Source organism: Rhinatrema bivittatum, chromosome 7, assembly GCF_901001135.1.
Source record: "Rhinatrema bivittatum chromosome 7, aRhiBiv1.1, whole genome shotgun sequence".
Taxonomy (NCBI): domain Eukaryota; kingdom Metazoa; phylum Chordata; class Amphibia; order Gymnophiona; family Rhinatrematidae; genus Rhinatrema; species Rhinatrema bivittatum.
The window spans coordinates 116,332,406-116,348,029 of NC_042621.1; the positions used below are offsets into that span (position 1 = coordinate 116,332,406).

Here is a 15,624-nt window from a genome sequence, read left to right on the forward strand (position 1 = left end):
GCAGTAAGAAAGGGAGAATTCCTCATTTCCCTAGATCTGTCAGAAACTTATTTTAGCGTTTCTATCTGGAGACCCTATCAGAAACTCTTTCAATTCTGCATACTAGGCAAACACTTTCAGTTCCAGGCACTATCCTGGGCATGCAACCGCTCCAAGGATATTCACCAAGGTGATTGTAGAAGCGGTGGTGCTACACAAGCAGGAAATAATGGTTCACCCTTACCTGAACATTTTGGCTCATGAGAGCCAACTGCTTTCAGGAGAATCACCTGGCGTCAGCCATTGTCGGCCAGCTCCTGGAACTTCTAGGGTTAGTTGTAAATTATACAAAGCAACGGAATGCCCTCTCAGCTCCTAAAATTACTAGAGGTGCTGTTCAATACCAAGGTCAGTCACGTTACCTTAACCTATAAGAGGTTTGCCAAATTGACCACCTATTCTTTCAAGTACAAAGAATACCCACAGTGTGGCACTACCTCCAGTTGTTGGGTCTTATGACATCTACCTTGAGTTTAGTCCTATGGGCCGGGGTAAACATGTACCCACTATAATGGTCTCTCCTTATTCACTGATCTCCCATCTCACAGGACTACAAATCCCACCTCTTGCTATATCTAGAGGTAGGGAAAATTCTGGATTGGTGGTTAAACCCTGCAAATCTCAGAAAGGGGTAGAGCTAGAACTACCCACGTGGATTATCATCATCTCGGACACCAGCATACACAGATGGAGAGCTCACTACCAGGGCCACATTACCTTGGAAGGCAAACGTCTCATGTATCCTGAACTTGCATCAGAAAGGGCTAGACAAGGGCATAGCCATCTTTTCTCTGAAGGCATAAGTGGCAGCCAAATCCTGTTATAGGTGGACAGTTAAGGTTTTCAGGTAGCCACACATCCAGACATAGTTCTGCATTTATGTGGGGTGAAATGCATCCACCTTCTGTTTAGGCCAGTGTTCCCTCTGTGAGATCTCAATGTAGTGGACCTTCCCTTTCAACCATTAAAATGGGTATCCACGAAGGATCTCTTCCTGAAGACTGTGCCTTTCTCAGGCTATCCATTCTGCTAGATGTATTTCAGAAATATAAGCTATTTTGTGTAGGGACTCCTATTTGGTTTTTTTCCTCCAGATGCAGTCATCTTTATTTTTATTAGGATTTATGAATCGCCTATACCAGTACTCTAGGTGATGTACAAATAAAACAATCACAACAAATACAAATAAAATAATTAAAAAAACAAAAGACTTCTAATCATAAAAATTCACAAGAGTAACATAAATGTCCATAATCCAGAAAATGAATTACCTTCCAACCAGTTATATTTTTCCTGCCCAAGATGTGGTTTTTTTTTCAGTTAAATCAGCCTCTCTCCCTCCCAGCCTTTAGAGACAGCGAGGATCGGAAGGATGGCAGGAAAGCTCCATCTCAGAGATGCACAACAAAATACTATTAAGATATCTGAAGTTTACTAACTGCTTCTGAGAAACAGACAGGCAATTTGTATTGTATGGAGGCTCCTGGAAAGGAGAAGCAGCTTCCAAGGTCACACTGGCCAGATGTGTCAAGGAAGAGATTTCTTCAATCTAGTTACTCAACAGATTGTTCCACATGCATTTCACAAGGGCAGAGGCTTCTTAAATACCCCAGCTGAAATTTGTAATGTGGCCACTTGGATGTCCTCACATTCCTTTGAGATTCTGTAACCTAGACATGAGGGCCAAGGCTGATTCCGACTTATGGGGCAGGAGTTCACTTCCTCCCACCTGACAAGTACTTCTGGGTACCTCCCTCTGGTATAGACTGGTTTAGCAGGAGGAAAAGGAATGTAATATTTAACCTTTACCTGTTAATTTCCTTTCCTTGACTCCTGCTAGACCATTTGAGGCCCCAGCTTAGAACACAGTGGATGCCAGGAAGTAAATGTGTCCTTGAGATAGGAGTCGTCATTTCTCCCTTTTTTTTTTTTTTTCTTCCTTCTCCCATCATCTGTGAAAGGGGGAGGGAGGTTAGAATCTCAAACTCAGTCTGTGGCCTCAAAAAAAAGTGACAAACAGGCTCAGGGGAAAGTTCCCCCCTTTTGTATTTCTTTCAGTTGCTTAGAATAGGATTTGGTGGTTGTCTCACTACTCTGGCAACTTTCTTCTACCACACCTCACTTATAGCCAGCGATGTGGTCATAAGGAAAAATAGGGGTGTCCTGTCTTCAGCAGCTATGGGAAATCCCTCTGGTATAAACTGGTCTACCAGTTTTCTCTCGTTGACCAGGAGTCCATGAGAGAAAATTAACTGGCAAGATCAAATTTTACATTACATTTTCAATGCATCTTTAATACTAAACAATACCCACCCTTCCTTATAAATTTAATTCCAAAATGAACTGTATCACACTTATCAAAGTATGATAAAAATATCATTTAATAGTATCTAAACAAAATTAACAATAGTTCTAGAAAAAGTATTGATTGGCAATAAGTAACAAACTGATTCAAAATAGATTTTTCTTTTTTTAATAATCAATTAAAATTCCCAGTTATAAAAAGGACTAAATCACTTACTGTGAATAATAAAATTTACTTTTCAGTCCCTTTCTCTTTTGGGTTTTGAGATCAGATAATTGTTTGCTGGTAACCTTTCATGCAGAGAAAAAGATCCCACCATTTTAATACCCCACCTTGGATTTCTGATTTCTCAGGGAGGTTTCATGGCAGGAATGAGTATTTGGAGGCAATTTCAGAATGAAATTTTCAGAGCAAGTCAGCCTAAATGACTCAAAAGAAAAATTGAAATGCTTTACCATATATTTGTATAGTGTTAAAACCTATTGCTTTCTCTGAAGATGTGCAATAAATGGAGCTATAATGATCGTTTAATGCTCATATAGCTTAAAAAGCAGACATGTTTTCATATGTGTGTGTTTGGTCTTTTTTTGGTTCTCTAACAGGTTCTTCCACATCCCTACCTCCGGCTTCAAGCATGTTTGCTACTACAGGCCCAAGTCCATACACACCCTACTCATCAAGCCAGAGCCCTTCTTCTGCTAATCTACCCCAAGGATTATCTGCTACCAGCATGCCACAAGGTCTCAGCACAACACAGCCTGCTTTTTCTGGTCTACCACCCTCTCAGCACCTGCCCACTCCACATATCTCCACTTTCCCTGCAACTCCATCTTCAGTAGGGTATCCTCCTGCCCGTTTTCCCCCTCCTTCTGGACCCCCACAGCCAACTGCAGTGCAGGGGCCACCACTGCCTGGACACGCCCTTTCTGGACCCTTAGTATCCCAGCCTAACCATGTCTCTCCTGCACCAACTCAGCCAGCCATGGCAGGATTTCCGCCCGCCCCTTCAATGTCGGGCCACCAAGGACCACCACCTCCCTCGCAGCTGGGCCACCCCCTGCAGCAGAATGGTGAGTCTTTGCCAGGCTCCTCTGCATGAACTGCTCTCCCTCCTGAGTCTTGACAGTGAGCTAAGACAGTCCATTCAGCATCTCTAATTTTCATAGCCTAAAAAAGCAGTGGAAAGAAGCAGCAGACTAGACTTGATGCTTAGAAGAAGGATTTTTTGTTTAGAAGGTGTATTTTAATAATCATATGAATCTGATTTATGAAAAGTATTTTGATGGGTACAGAATGAAAGAAAGCTTTATATAAAGCCATTTCGATGTAACTATATAGAAAATGCAGAGAAACGCAATGTTGCATGTGAAATGTTTTGTGGCTGCTAAGATTGTATGACAGATTGAAATAAGAGGCTGTGTAAATGCACCTCACTGTTAGATTAGATTATCTCTCTTTTTTTTTTTCCCTTTACAAGTAAGGGGGGGCTCAGAAAATGTGGTAGCAGATGCAGACTTTAATTTTTTTTATTTTGAGTAGCTCTGTCATGCCTCGTGCATCATAATTACAAACGTGCCGATACAGTAAGGGGTGGTAGAAAGAGGTGCATTAGTGCCCGGCGCACCCGCATTTGCCGCACGCACAGTTCGGATCACCTACCGCTCGATACTGTATTTAAATGGCATGCAAATGCAAGCCGCGTCCATGAAGCGCAATCCATTTTACTGTATAGGCGCTATACAGCGCCTTTACAGTATCCTGGGTGCGCTGGTACCTATCATTTCAAATGTCATTTCAAATGACGTTTGAAATGACAGGTACCAGGAAGTGGATGGCTCTCCTACAGTCCTAAACCAACCCAATCCAAGCCCCAGCAGAGAAACGAAATTTAGCCGCCCAGTCCCATACCAACCCAATCCACAGAAAAAAAAATGCTTCTCGCACTTAGCCGCCCAGTCCCAAACCAAACCAATCCAAGCCCAAGCCCCAGCAGAGAAAGACGAAATTTCACAGTCCCAAACTTTCCCCCAGTCCCCGCTCACCTGCCCTGGCCGCGGCCACGCAAGCCCCCAGCAGCAGCAGTAGAAGGGCGGCGAGAGAGAGCGGCTTCAGCAGCCCCGCCGGCGAAGATGAATACGTGCACCCCTGTAGGTCCAATATGGGTGCTCAAGGCAGCAAAGGCACATGCGCACACGCCGTGACCGGCTGGATGTCTGAGGTCACAGCGTGTGCGCGTGCGCCTTTGCTGCCTTGAGCGCCCATATTGGACCTACAGGCGTGCACGTATTCATCTTCGCCGGCGGGGCTGCTGAAGCCGCTCTCTCTCGCCGCCCTTCTACTTCTACAGCTGCTGCTGGGGGCTTGCGTGGCTGCGGCCAGGGCAGGTGAGCGGGGACTGGGGGAAAGTTTGGGACTGTGAAATTTCGTCTCTCTCTCTGCTTTGGCTTGGATTGGTTTGGTTTGGGACTGGGCGGCTAAGTGCGAGAAGCATTTTTTTTTCTGTGGATTGGGTTGGTTTGGGACCGGGCGGCTAAGTGCGAGAAGCATTTTTTTTTCTGTGGATTGGGTTGGTTTGGGACTGGGCGGCTTTTGGTGGTAGAATCAGATAATTACATTCTTGTGAATACAGACAGTGCAATGGAATGTATGGGATCATGCTGAGCCTTAAATACCAAGGTTAAAGCTTTAAATTGAATATGCTGAGCAACCAGTGAACCACACTAATGCAAGGGTCATGGTAGGCGGTAAATTAGTAGGTTAAAGATGCGGCATGATAGCAGGTTAAAAAGGCGATAGTCGGGGCGCACTTTACTGTATGGGAGGGAATAGCTAATCGGATCGTTTACATACATATACATGCCGCAGGCGGAAAGGGATACGCGTCGAGTTAAAGAAGCGGTAAGGATCGGTAAAAGCAGATAGTGAATCGCGGGTTAGACTTACGCGGCGAAATTGTGAGTACACAGCAGGTTAGAAACGGGGTAACTGCGGCCGCGCTTTACTGTATCGGCCTGTCAATTTGTAGGGCAAATGAAGTACTATTACTGGAGCTGATTTTCCACAGTTTCTGAAAAGAAAGTGTAATGTATTACTTTCTATTTTTAATAAATATACATTTTCTTTTGGCCTGGAAATTTTCACTTCCTTTTTTGGACCTCGAGCTCAGCTGGAAATGGCTTCCTTTGGTGGCGCCATGAGACTTTATTCACAACTATCCGGGTCCCCCCCCCCCTCCCCCCCCCCCCCCCAGTTATGTCACCTCCCACCTCTGCCCAACCATTGCAACAATGGTCTTCAGTGAGGGACAGCAGATTTCAGCTTCCTTGAACACAGTAACATGGATCCAGAGTCTGGCCTCAAGGTGTGACCATTGTACAATGAGAGGGATACCGCCATCTCCCTCTTCTCCTCCACTCCTCAATCCCTGTGCATGCTGCTTCCAGAGCATTATCAGTCCCAGTTGGCCCTGGGAGCAGAGTTGCACTGGGAATCAAAACCAAGTCACCAGGCCAGCCAGAAATTCTAAAGAATTCTACAAATATGACTCTTGTCTCTATTTCCCTTACCTGAACTTGATGTTATCTATTTGCTCCTCTCTTGTAGAAGTTAGTCTAGCGTTGCAGGTGTCTCCTTTGTAAATGAGGGTGGACCCTCGGTTAAGTATCTGTCCTCATGTGCAACATAAGGTGTTTCTCCTTGTGACCTTGCTAGGTGTGGAGCAGGGAAACTGATGTGCATGGAAAGATTAGTCCTGGGGGAATTCTGCATTACTGCGGAGTGCCATATTTGTGCAGAATTGCCATTTTCTGCGCAGAATTGCAAAATTCTGCGTAGAAAATAGCAGACCCTGGCATGCCGCGAACGGAGCACGCGAAGACGAAGGCCCCGCGTGTGCCTTGGGACATGCTCCGCTTGCGGTGAAGATAAAGGCCCCGGTGACAGAGAATGTGTGTGTGAGAGGGGAGGGTGAGAGAGAGCATGGGAGGTAAGAGAGCGGGGTGGGGATCCTTGAATGTGGGGTTCAGAGAGAGGGAGACTGTATGAGGATATTGTGAAGTAGTGTGTATATGTAAGAGATTGGGAGCTCGTGTGTATATGAGGGTGCTAGCCTGTGTGAAGGGATTGTGTATGTGTGAGACAGAGCCTATGTGAAGGGGTGCATGAGAGAGAGATATAGGTAGCCTGTGTGAGGGTTGTATGTGTGAGAGAGAAAGGGAGCTTGTATGGATGTGTATGCAAGAGAGAGGGCCCTGTCTGAGGGGGTGTATGGGTGTGTGTGAGAGTGAGTGAGGGAGCCTGTATGAGGGTCTGTGTATGTGTACTAGAGAGAGGGAGGGACAGAGAGCCTGTGTGAGGGGCAGTACTGAGAACGGGGTCAAACTCTGGGATTGGCGATAGAGCGGAAGGGGGTTGAGCCTAGAGGTGGAGGGGAGAGATACTGGCAGGTGGAGGAGTTGGGGCCTGAGAGGGCAAAGTGGCCAGGGGAGTAGGGAGAGCGAGTGGAAGGGGACACTCTTACAGTGAATTTCTAGGGAAATTATGCTCAAAATATTTAAAATTCTGCATCTTTAAGAAATAACTTTTTTCTGTATTAATTTAAAATGTAATTTCTTAGCGTGTAGCCAGATGGACTCAGGACCAATGGGTATTGTGCTCTCCTGATAGCAGATGGTAGACAGAGTCAGATGTCAAAGCTGACGTCAGCCTACATATACCCATGCAGCATGCTTAGCTCTTCAGTATTTCTCAGTCTCCCATAGCAGATGCGGACACTATCCAAAAGTGTAACATTTACAAAAAAGAAGAAAATTTACCTTTAAGAAGAGAGCCCTGCTTCTCCTGTGGTGAAACCTAACGGACCCCAGTCCTGAGGTCGATTCCATAAGGCTCAGAGGTGAGCCTTAGTCCGCCGGCCGATTCCCGGCGTGGCCGTTGCCCCCAGGGTGGCTGAAATGTAGCGGGTGCAGATTCGAGCGCAGCGGTGAAGGTATTTTCCTCTCTCTCCCCCCCCCCCCCCCCTTCCCCGCATCTGGAGACTGCCAGGCACGTGACGAGTAAGCGCCGAGACCAGGTAAGGTAGAAACCTTTTCCTCTTAAGTCTCCGGTCTCCAAGGCTCGAACAGCCGTACCAACCTTCCTCTGAGGTTTAAATCGGGTTGAGTAGCCTTCCTCTGGCTTAAGCCCCGATCTGGTCGAGGGTCCACACATGTGTAGATCCTCCGGGGGGATCCCCATCTTGTTGCCGGGGTCGTTGGCGCCATCTTCCCCCCTCACCGTCAGTACACGCGGAGCAGACCAAAGGCCCGAGGCGCCTAACTTGACCGTGTCTGTAGGAATACACACTTAACTGCGCGCACATCTGGGTTGTGCACTCAGCGGCGTGCACAACTAGGCCGCATGCACAACTGTGCGCATAACTGCCACGCGCACAAAATCCACCTGCACGCATAACTTGTGTGTATGTACTGCGCATAACTTCTGCGCTCCCGACATGCACAACTAAGAGCATCCACGCACATAACTCTCGCACGGACAAATCTTTAAGCCCTACACGCGCACAAATAATGGCACCACCATCCAAGAAGGCCAAGGGACCCTTCCTTTGCCCAGCCTACCACTTGAGAGCTGCGCAGCCTGAATTAGAATCCCTGCTGTGCCAGCAGTGCAAACAGAACCAGAGAGAGCCCAATCAAGACCTCCCACAACCAGGAGTGGGATCCGGAACCACTGATGATGGCACCCCGGACTTAACTATGTCCAACACGGCGCCCCCACAGGAAAGTTCCTCCGGGGCTACCACTACAATCCCTCCTGGCATCAACATGGACCCAGGAACCTTCTCCTGGGTGGAATTTTTCAAAGGGCTGCAAACCTTTGTCCAGGCGCAACCAGCCCCGGCTGTCCACTTGCCTCAAACTCTGACAGCACAAGCACTTCCCAGCACCTCCTGAGGATCTCGAGACATGCCTCTCCTATCCAAGATCATCCCAGATGGGGAGCCAGACACCTCAGAGGAGGAAACAGACTCCCTGGAAGAAGAGAAAATCCCCCTCAGGGATGGAGTCATACTGGACCATGCTCCGATTCTTCCACAAAGACGAATTACCAGCCCTCATGTCCCAAACTATGAAGACACTGGGTCTCTCCCATGTTGGTGTACCTCCATAAAGCCTCATGCTATTTTCCTATGTTGGAGCCCATCAAGGAACTGATTGACCTGGAATGGAATGCTCCAGAGGCCAGTTTTAAAGGGGGATGGGCACTAGAAGCCCTGTACCCGCTGGAACCCACGGCCAAGGAACTTCTACGCTTCCCTAAAGTGGACGCTATGATCTGCGGTGTCTCAAAACGCACCACAATCCCTGTGGAGGGAGGAGCAGCACTGAAGGACGGCCAAGACAGAAGGCTGGAAGCCATCCTTAAGCAGTCCTTTGATGCCTTAGCAATGACGCTACAAATTGCCTCCTGCTGCGCCTTGGTGGCACGTTCCTATTTGATCCTCTCCAGGAACGCTACAAAGCACGGAGAAGCGATGGAACCTGCGGTCTCCTTCCTCACCGATGCTACCGCTGACCTCGTGCGCACATCATTCAGGGGAGTTGCCGCCGCAGTGGCGGCCAGAAGACAATTATGGCTCTGAAACTGGTCGGCTGACGCGACTTCCAAGGTGAATCTCACAAAAATGCCTTTTAAAGGATCTCTTCTGTTTGGAAGCGAACTGGAGAAGTTAGCCAACAAATGGGGTGAATCCCCAGTACCCCGATTACCTGAAGACAGGAACAAAAGAACATAGCACTCCCCCCCCCCCCCCCCCCCCCCCCCCCCCGAAGAACCAAGGGTAGAGGATTGCAGCGTTTTAAACCTTACAGGAACACACAGTCCCAAGCACCTCGTACTTTAGGAAGGTTTCAGTCCTTTCGGAACAAGCACATTAAGAGAGAAGCAAGCTCAGGGGCAGGCTCCGGCCATGCCCCACAATGAGAAGACACAGACCCATCCACAGGAAGAAGACACAGGGGGCAGACTTACTTCGACCCATCTTTGGTAGTAGAGGGTAACATCGAGCTATCATTCGAGAGGGGTACGCCCTGGAATTCCAAAGCATCCCCCCAGACAAATTTATGAGATCACCGTGCCACTCCCACTCCAAGAGACTGGCAGTGGAAACCACGCTAGCAAGACTACTCAGCCTGAAGGCAATAACTCCAGTGCCTACGTCTCAACAAAATACTGGTCATTATTCCATCTATTTTATCGTTCCCAAGAAAGTAGGAACATTCCGACCCATCCTGGAACTCAAGGCCGTCAACCGTTACCTGAAGGTACCACACTTCCGCATGGAAACCCTACTCTCCGTTATGGCAGTGCAACCAGTAGAATTCTTAACCTCCCTGGACCTATCCAAAGTCTACCTTCACATCCCTGTCCATCAGGACCACCAGCACTTCCTGCACTTTGCGATTCTGGGCAATCATTACCAATTTCGAGCGCTACCCTTCGGACTAGCCACCTCTCCCAGAACCTTCACCAAAATTGTGGTGGTAGCGGCTGCACCGAGGAAAGAAGGAGTTCTGGTACATCCTTACTTGGACGATTGGCTGATCAGAGCAAAGTCGTCGGAAGAGAGTCGCCATGCGACCACCAGAGTCAAGAACTTACTTCAAGAACTCGGGTGGGTCGTGAACACAGCCAAGAGCTGCCTACAGCCCTCCCAGTCACTAGAATACCTGGGAGTCCGGTTCGATACCAAGCTGGACAAGGTCTACCTTCCCTCTCCAAGGAGAAGGAAACTGGTGGGTCAACTGCAAAACCTGTTGAACTCAGTTTGCCCCAAGGTTTGGGACTACCTTTAAGTCCTCGGCCTCATGACATCAACTCTGGAAGTTGTTCCATGGGTAAGGGCCCATTTGTGACCACTACAACGCTCCCTATTGTCACGATGGAACCCAGTGTCCCAGAACTAATCAATTCGCCTCCAGCTACTGACAGAGGTTCGGCATCAGCTTCAATGGTGGCTACCTAAGCAGAGGCATAAACCTACCCGCACCGAAGTGGATCTTGCTCACCACTGACACGAGTCTGCGAGGGTGGGGAGCCCACTGTCAGGAACTAACAGCCCAGGGACAATGGAACAAAGAAGAGGCAGAATGGAATATAAACTGCCTGGAAGCTTGAGCAGTTAGACTAGTCAGCCTGCGATTCAGCCACAGACTCCGAGGCGAGTCTGTTAGTCATGTCGGACAACACCACAACCATGGCCTACATCAACCGCCAGGGAGGAGCCAGCAGGTGTCTCTGGAAATAGACCCTCTCATGGAGTGGGCAGAAATAAATCTGCAAGGGATTTCGGCCTCCCACATCGCGGGAAAAGACAACATCTCAATGGATTATCTCAGCAGAGAGAGCCTAGACCCGGGGGGAATGGTCAATAGCGGACCCAGCCTTCCAGATCATAGTGAATAGATGGGGTCACTCCGCCATGGACCTCCCTAGCAATTTGTCACAATGCCCAAGTCCCCAGATTCTTCAGTCGCAGATGAGAACCACAGTCTCGAGGAATCGACGCTCTCGTCCAGAACTGGCTAGAGGAAGACCTCCTGTATGCCTTCCCACCCTAGCCACTACTGGGCAGGGTCATTCACAAGATAGAGCACCACAGGGGACTAGTCCTACTAGTTGCCCCGGATTGGCCAAGAAGGCCATGGTAGCGGACATGCGAAGACTATTGGCGGGGTATCCTGTGCCTCTACTGCCATACAGGGACCGATCTCCCACGAAGACCCGGCTCGATTCTCTCTTACGGTATGGCCCTTGAGAGGACTAACCTAAAGAAGCGCAGCTACTCAAAAGGAGTGATTGACACCCTGCTCCGAGCACACAAGTTCTCCACATCTCTGTCTTACATATGGATCTGGAGAGTATTTGAAGCCTGGTGTGAAGACCGCGCCCTCCTTCTGAGGACAGCCAAGATTCCTACAGGACGGCATGCAGAAGGGGTTGGCTCTCAACTCCCTCAAGGTTCAAGTCGCTGTACTGGCCTGTTTCAGGTCCGAAGCGGACGGCATCAGAGTATTAACTCATCCTGATGTCTCTCGCTTCCTGAAAGGAGTTAAACAACTCTGGCCACCTCTAAAGTGGCCGGTGCCCCTATGGAACCTCAACCTAGTACTAGACTTCCTAGCAGGGGGGAGTCCTTCAGACCAACAAGCAGCCTGTCCCTATGCCTCTTGACCTTAAAGATTGCATTCTTGATTGCAATATGCTCAGCTCAGCGCATCTCCGAACTTCAAGCATTATCCTGCCAAGAACCATTCCTCAGGTTCACCCCAGGCAGCATGCAGCTGCGTACAGTACCATCCTTCCTTCTGAAAGTAGTTTCCCAGTTCCATATGAACAAGACCATATCCTTATCACCAGATGAACACAGAGATTCGGAAAACTCACGCCTCCTTCGCCACCTGAATGTCAGCAGAATCCTAGTCCGATACATCAAAAGATCGGAATCCTTGCGCAAAACTGATCACCTGTTCATTCTTCACAGCAGAAAGAAACAAGGGGAAGCAGCATCATGGGCGATCATAGCCTGCTGGATCAAAGAAGTCAGGTGGCGGCATGGTCCTCCCTACACGCCTTCTCCAGATTCTACCGCCTGGATGTCCAGGCCAGGGAGGATACAGCCTTCACAAGGGCAGCACTAAGTGGGCCAGGGGCAGCCTTCCACCTGGTAGGGGAGTAGGTTTTGTACATCCCATTGGTCCTGAATCCATCTGGCTACACGCCTGGAAATGGAGAAATTACTTACCTGATAATTTCGTTTTCCTTAGTGTAGACAGATGGACTCAGCATCCCGCCCATGGCTGCTCCAGAAATAGAGAACCTCGGATATCAATCTCGAGACTGTACGGGTAAGCCTCAGCCTACCTTTATGTTAAGACACCTGCAGTTACCTACGTGTCGGCATTTGTTTCAGTGCACTGGCGGTCTCCAGTGCCAAAAGTTTTTATATATACACTTGCTATGCTATTATCCCTGTAGCCACAGGGGTCTCCCTTCAGTCTCTTTTTTTCCGCGCTGCAGTTTGCCTCGCAGTTAGGAGCTCTGTGAGAATTCTCTCACTATATTTCCTCACGGAAAAACTTAGTTTACTTCACAAAAAAAGTTCCCTCATAGGGGTCTCCCATCGCGACATTGTTTTTCATCACTCAATGAGTAAATTCCACCGTCTTCAGTTGGTTCCTGCTACCCTGTCCTCAGTGTTCGCAGGCCATCGCCTATTTTTGCGGCCCCTTTTTACCATCATGGCAACGGGTTTTAGAAAATTCCCAGAGTGTCCCCGTACCATGTCGATTACCGACCCGCATGATGTCTGTGCTGTGCCTTGGCTCATCACACAACGTTCGTCGATGCCCAAGCTGTACTCAAATGACCCCAGAGGGCAGGCGGGCCTGCCTAGGCAAGATGGAGTCCCTTTTCAAAATCAAGACAACTCCATCGACATCCACCCAGTTGTCACCGGCAGGAACATTGAAAAAATCCATTGACAAACCTCGCTGGGAGCACCCAGGCAGTGGTGACCATCCGTCACCGACAACATCTAAGACATTGGCATAGTCTTCCTCTGTGCTAGAGAAAGACCAGACCGAGCACAGAGGGAAACATAGTCACCAGCACCCATGCGATTCCACTCCCGGTGCTGGCACAGACACCGCATCGGCCTTGATGGCTATCAAGCTGACTGTGAAAAGGACATGGGTAGAGGAGCCTCCAACCTCCTCTTCACCCGAAATACCAAGGCGATCCCCACTGATATCTGTGCCAGGTACTGAGCCCCCACAAACTCCTGTGGAGGTGCCAGTAACGCCTAGCCTGCCTCCCCCTGTAGCTGTGTAACCAATACCAGCTTCCAGGGAGGAGCTGGACATACTTGTCCGACAGGCGGTCCTCAATGCCCTCTGGGACCTACAGCCACCATCGATGCCGGCCCCCATACCGACACTGGAATCATCGATATTTACACCGCTGCTTGACCGCCTGGACACACTCATCGGTGCCCTTCCGACCCAGCCTGGGCCACCAATGCCAAAACAACCTATTGAGCCTCTGAAAACACCAATACCCATTCCAGGGCCCTTGGAAGATGAAGGCACGGACTCCAGTCCTCTTCCAGCACCGCTTCAACGCGGTGCTGGAAGAGATGCTCATGATTTCCCTTGATGCCATCAATGCTACCGCAATCTTCATCGGTGCCACCGCATCCTCCATCGAGGGATCCATCGATGCCAACACGTCCTGCAGTACCAGCTTTTTTCCCTCCCTCGGGATCTCAGCCAGAGACCCTGTATGACCCATGGGAGGATGTTGACACAGACACTTTCTACGAAGGACATACTATTAGAACCATCTCCTTCGGAAGAAAGGAGACTGTCTCCCCCAGAAGACCTCTCCTTTGCTAATTTTGTAAAGGAAATGTCAGAGACAATCCCTTTTGACCTGGTCACAGAGGAAGACACGTCATAAAACATTGGAAGTCTTCCAATTTGTTGATGCTCCCAAAGAAATTAAGGCTATTCCCGTCTACAGGTACTCTTGGATCTCCAACATCATCTATGGGAGAACCCTTGCACTGTCCCACCAGTAAATAGGAAGACAGATGCAACTTATCTGGTCCAGCATACTCCAGATTCCAAAAGCCACAACTACCCCACCAATCAGCGGTAGTTGAATCCGCACAGAAAAAGGCCAGGAGACCTCGCCCTCACTCTTCATCTCCCCTTGGAAAAGACTAAAAATTCCTGGATATTTTGGGTCTCAAAATCGTTCAGGGCTCTATGCTAGTGTCACGCATAGCTGCATATCAACTATACATGACACAATATCAGAGGAATCTCTGGAAGCAAGTTCAGGGAATAGTTGACGCTCTTCCCCCAACAACAACAAGATAACCTCAACACCATACTACACAAAGGCCTTGAGGCTGGAAAGCATGAAGTAAGGGCTGCTTACGATTCCTTTGAGACTACTTCTTTCTTATCAGCGATGGGAATCAGCAGCAGAAGGTGGACCTGGCTTAAGACATCTGACTTGCGAACTGAAGTCCAAGACAAGCTCGCTGATCTGCCAGGTACCGGAGAAAAACTATTTGGCAACAAGATACAGGATGCAGTGGCTCAACTAAAAAACCATCACGAGACTGTGCGTCAACTGTCCACAGTTACTACAGAGGCTTCCTCTTCTGCAAGAAGGACCACGAGAAGGGACACCAGAAGACAGTTTTATTGCTCACGCAGGAACTACCCACTTACATTTTGCGTGAGACCAACCAAACCACCTCAGAAAGGACATCCACGACAGCCCAAGCCATCCAGGCCTCAGCCTGCCCAGCAAACCAGCCAAGCCTCTGGATTTTGAAATCTATCCCGAGAACAGCAGCCACTCCACAAATCCAAAACCAGACTTGCCAGTAGGAGGTCGGATTCACCACTTCATAACCAACTGGCTCAGCATTACCACAGACCAATGGGTTATATTCATCATAACCCAGGGATACCATCTCATCTTACTCATGGTACCCCTGGATTCACCACACAACCCTTCTAGAGTCTTCTGAGTGCAAGGGCTGTGGAAGGTGTTCCCCGGGCAGAGGGTTCTACTCCACTATTTTCTCATTCCAAAGAAATCAGGCGGCCTCTGCCGCTCCGCAATCTCAAATTTCTGCAGAAAGAGAAATTCAGAATGGTGTCCCTGGGGCACCATGCTTCTCCTTCTGCAAAAAGAAGATTGGCTCTCTTCTCTGGATCTTCAAGACGCTTATGCTCACATTCCAATATCCCCACAGCACCGCAAATACCTGCGCTTTATAGTGGGACATCAACATTTTTAGTACTGGGTGCCTTTCGGACTTGCCTCGGTACCCCGTGTATTTACAAAGTGCCTAGCAGTGGCTGCAGCCCATCTATGCAAGAACAGCATACACTTGTTTCCTTACCTGGACAACTGGCTAATCAAGAGCCAATCCAAGCAAGGAGCGCTCAAGCTCACTATCAATCTGTTACACTCGTTGGGATTTCCCATCAACTACCAAAAATCCCACCTGACTCCATCTCACTTCCTTATTTTCATCGGAGCAGATTGTGACACCACAATCACAAAGGCCTTCCTGCCCAATGACCGCACACACACACTCTCCAAGCTAACTTCGTCTCTGTGTACAAAAGAAACAGCCTCAGCCCATCAATTCCTAATGTTGCTGGGCCACATGGCTTCCATGGTCCACGTCACTC

At 48.8% G+C, this 15,624-nt stretch overlaps 1 protein-coding gene across 1 annotated transcript in view; it reads left to right on the plus strand.

The window, feature by feature from the left end:
* The window catches only part of SEC24C (SEC24 homolog C, COPII coat complex component), a 241,340-nt gene that overhangs the window by 59,703 nt on the left and 166,013 nt on the right, over positions 1–15,624 (plus strand). The window contains 1 exon segment of the mRNA XM_029608970.1: positions 2,947–3,414. Coding sequence (XP_029464830.1) covers positions 2,947–3,414 — 468 coding nt within the window.